Source organism: Arachis ipaensis, chromosome B07 (genome assembly GCF_000816755.2).
Source record: "Arachis ipaensis cultivar K30076 chromosome B07, Araip1.1, whole genome shotgun sequence".
In the NCBI taxonomy this organism is placed as follows: Eukaryota; Viridiplantae; Streptophyta; class Magnoliopsida; order Fabales; family Fabaceae; genus Arachis; species Arachis ipaensis.
Genome location: NC_029791.2, coordinates 103767908 through 103770292, shown reverse-complemented (window position 1 = coordinate 103770292; position 2385 = coordinate 103767908). Strand labels below are relative to the sequence as shown.

At 28.3% G+C, this 2385-nt stretch overlaps 1 protein-coding gene across 1 annotated transcript; it reads right to left on the bottom strand.

Moving 5' to 3' along the window:
- LOC107609976 (histone H3.3) lies at positions 361–1319 on the bottom strand. The gene is made up of 4 exons (XM_016312038.2): positions 1189–1319; positions 1018–1094; positions 829–919; positions 361–730 (listed from the first exon to the last, which is right to left on the bottom strand). The coding sequence occupies exons 1-4, from the start codon at positions 1258–1260 to the stop codon at positions 560–562; spliced, it is 411 nt and encodes a 136-aa protein (XP_016167524.1). The 5' UTR covers positions 1261–1319; the 3' UTR covers positions 361–559.

The following is a 2385-nucleotide window of genomic DNA, read 5'->3' as shown; positions in this document are numbered from 1 at the left end:
GAGATAGTTATATGATAACATATATTTATTATTTTTAAATATTTGTGAGAAATTATTAAAAAATATTAAGAAACCAATTCAAATACTAATCAAATTCTCAATTTTTTCTTTGGCCCACTAGCAGTCCTGATAATAAAATATAATGTATCAACTATCCTTTTTTCTTAGTTTTTTTATGTTATTTTAATTTTTTTACGCTTTTAAAATGGATATTTCTATCAAAAAGATATATTCATATGATATCCACCTTCTTATATAACCCGAGAAAAAAAGAAAAAACTACAGGATTTTCATGGTAAAAATATGATTAACCTAAAGAGAATTGCGTCAAAGCGAATTAAATATTAACAAAAAGAGAAGTTGACAAACAGATAAACCAACGTGTGTATAGCTAGAGAGAGATAGAGGACGAAGGAAGGCAAGAACGAAATGTTCACATTATAGGTTTGTTATGAATCCTAATATCTACCATAAGAGAAAGGGAAAATATGCAGAGCAGAAGAATGGAATTACAGAATGAAACGAAAGAAATTAAAACAAACTAATTAATTAATAATTATTAAGCACGTTCGCCACGGATACGCCTGGCAAGCTGAAGGTCCTTGGGCATAATGGTAACTCTCTTGGCGTGGATTGCACACAAGTTTGTGTCCTCAAAGAGTCCCACTAGATAAGCCTCCACTGCCTCCTGAAGTGCAAGAACCGCATGGCTCTGAAACCTCAGGTCCGTCTGAAATGCTAAATAATTTAGTTAAGTATATTGAATTATCTAATAATTTTTTATTGTCATCATCATGTGAAAATATGAACATTGAAAAAAATGAAGACCTTGAAGTTCTGAGCGATTTCACGAACGAAACGCTGGAATGGTAACTTGCGAATCAGAAGCTCGGTACTCTTTTGGTATTTTCGTATCTCACTGAAACAAAAAAAAGGTAGAACTGTTCCATTAGAAACTGATGAAATCAAATAACTTGAGAGATAGGAGAACGTCGTTAATGCACGCAGTAGTGTTACCGTAGGGCAACAGTTCCAGGGCGAAAACGATGCGGCTTCTTCACTCCAAAGGTTGTTGGAGCAGATTTCTTCGCAGCCTAAAGAGGATTATATAACTTGAAATCATAATCGTAAAACGAAAACAGAAAGGAACAGTTATGAAAACCCTAGGTAGCAGGAAAATGTGTTTACCTTCCTAGCGAGTTCCTTTCTAGGGGCCTTGCCACCGGTGGACTTGCGAGCAGTTTGCTTCGTGCGAGCCATGGAAGATGAAAACGGGAGAAAACAGAATTTGGAATAATGCGAAAAGAAGAATGATCAAAGGGGGTTTATATAGTGCAAGTGAATGATGTGATTTGTGAACGTGGGGTCCGATCCAAGATGTCAACAGTTATTAACGGAAGTTTATTAATTAAAAAAAAAGATATCTTAAAAATTAGTCAAATTAAGATGGATATTAATAATTCTAATCTGTGTACTTATTCCTCATTGGTTGCTTGGGACCAGACAATATTTTTTTATTGGTTGCTTTGTGAACGTATGGATTATTACTTGAAAAAACACAAATTAAATATGTTTTTTTTTTCTTTCCTTTGGTTAAGATCTTTTTGGCAATTAAAAATTTAAAATGCATCTTATCAAATATTAGAAATTAAATATTTGTTTTATTCCTTAATCAAATAATACATTAAACAATATATAAAGTTATAAAGTAATAATATAAAATGTCAAAATTAAAGTTTAGAGTTCAACTTTTTTAAATTCATGCTTAAAAAATTTATTATGTAAATTAAATTTAATAATCAAAATAATAATAATTATATTTTTTTAATATTTCATCTTCATCATACAATGTATAATATATAATACATTATATAATATTTATATATTTATATTTATTTAACAAATGAGATTATGAATGCAATTGTAAATACTTAACAAAAATAAAATAAAAAACATATTCATAAGATTAATAATAACAAATACAATAAGAAAAAAAAAATTTTCTTATTTTTGCTGTGTGTATTTTTAAAATTGGCTTGGATAGATATGTCTTATAAAATAACAACTATGAAATAAAAAAAAAAATTATTACTCTAACTTATAAAAAATATTCAACTAACAGAGAGATCCTAATAACATCCTTGATTGGTACTCAGTACTTTTATATTCTGTAACAACAATAATCAAACTAGTACTTTTATATTATGTGACAACACTAATCAAACTAATATACATGATTTGTTTTATATCTGAGAACTAATATTTAATTTTAGATAAAAAATTATACCTATACCTATGTATTCTTTAATCAAATAATACATTAAACAATATATAAAGTTATAAAGGAACAATATAAAATGTCAAAATCAAAATTTGAAGTTTAAC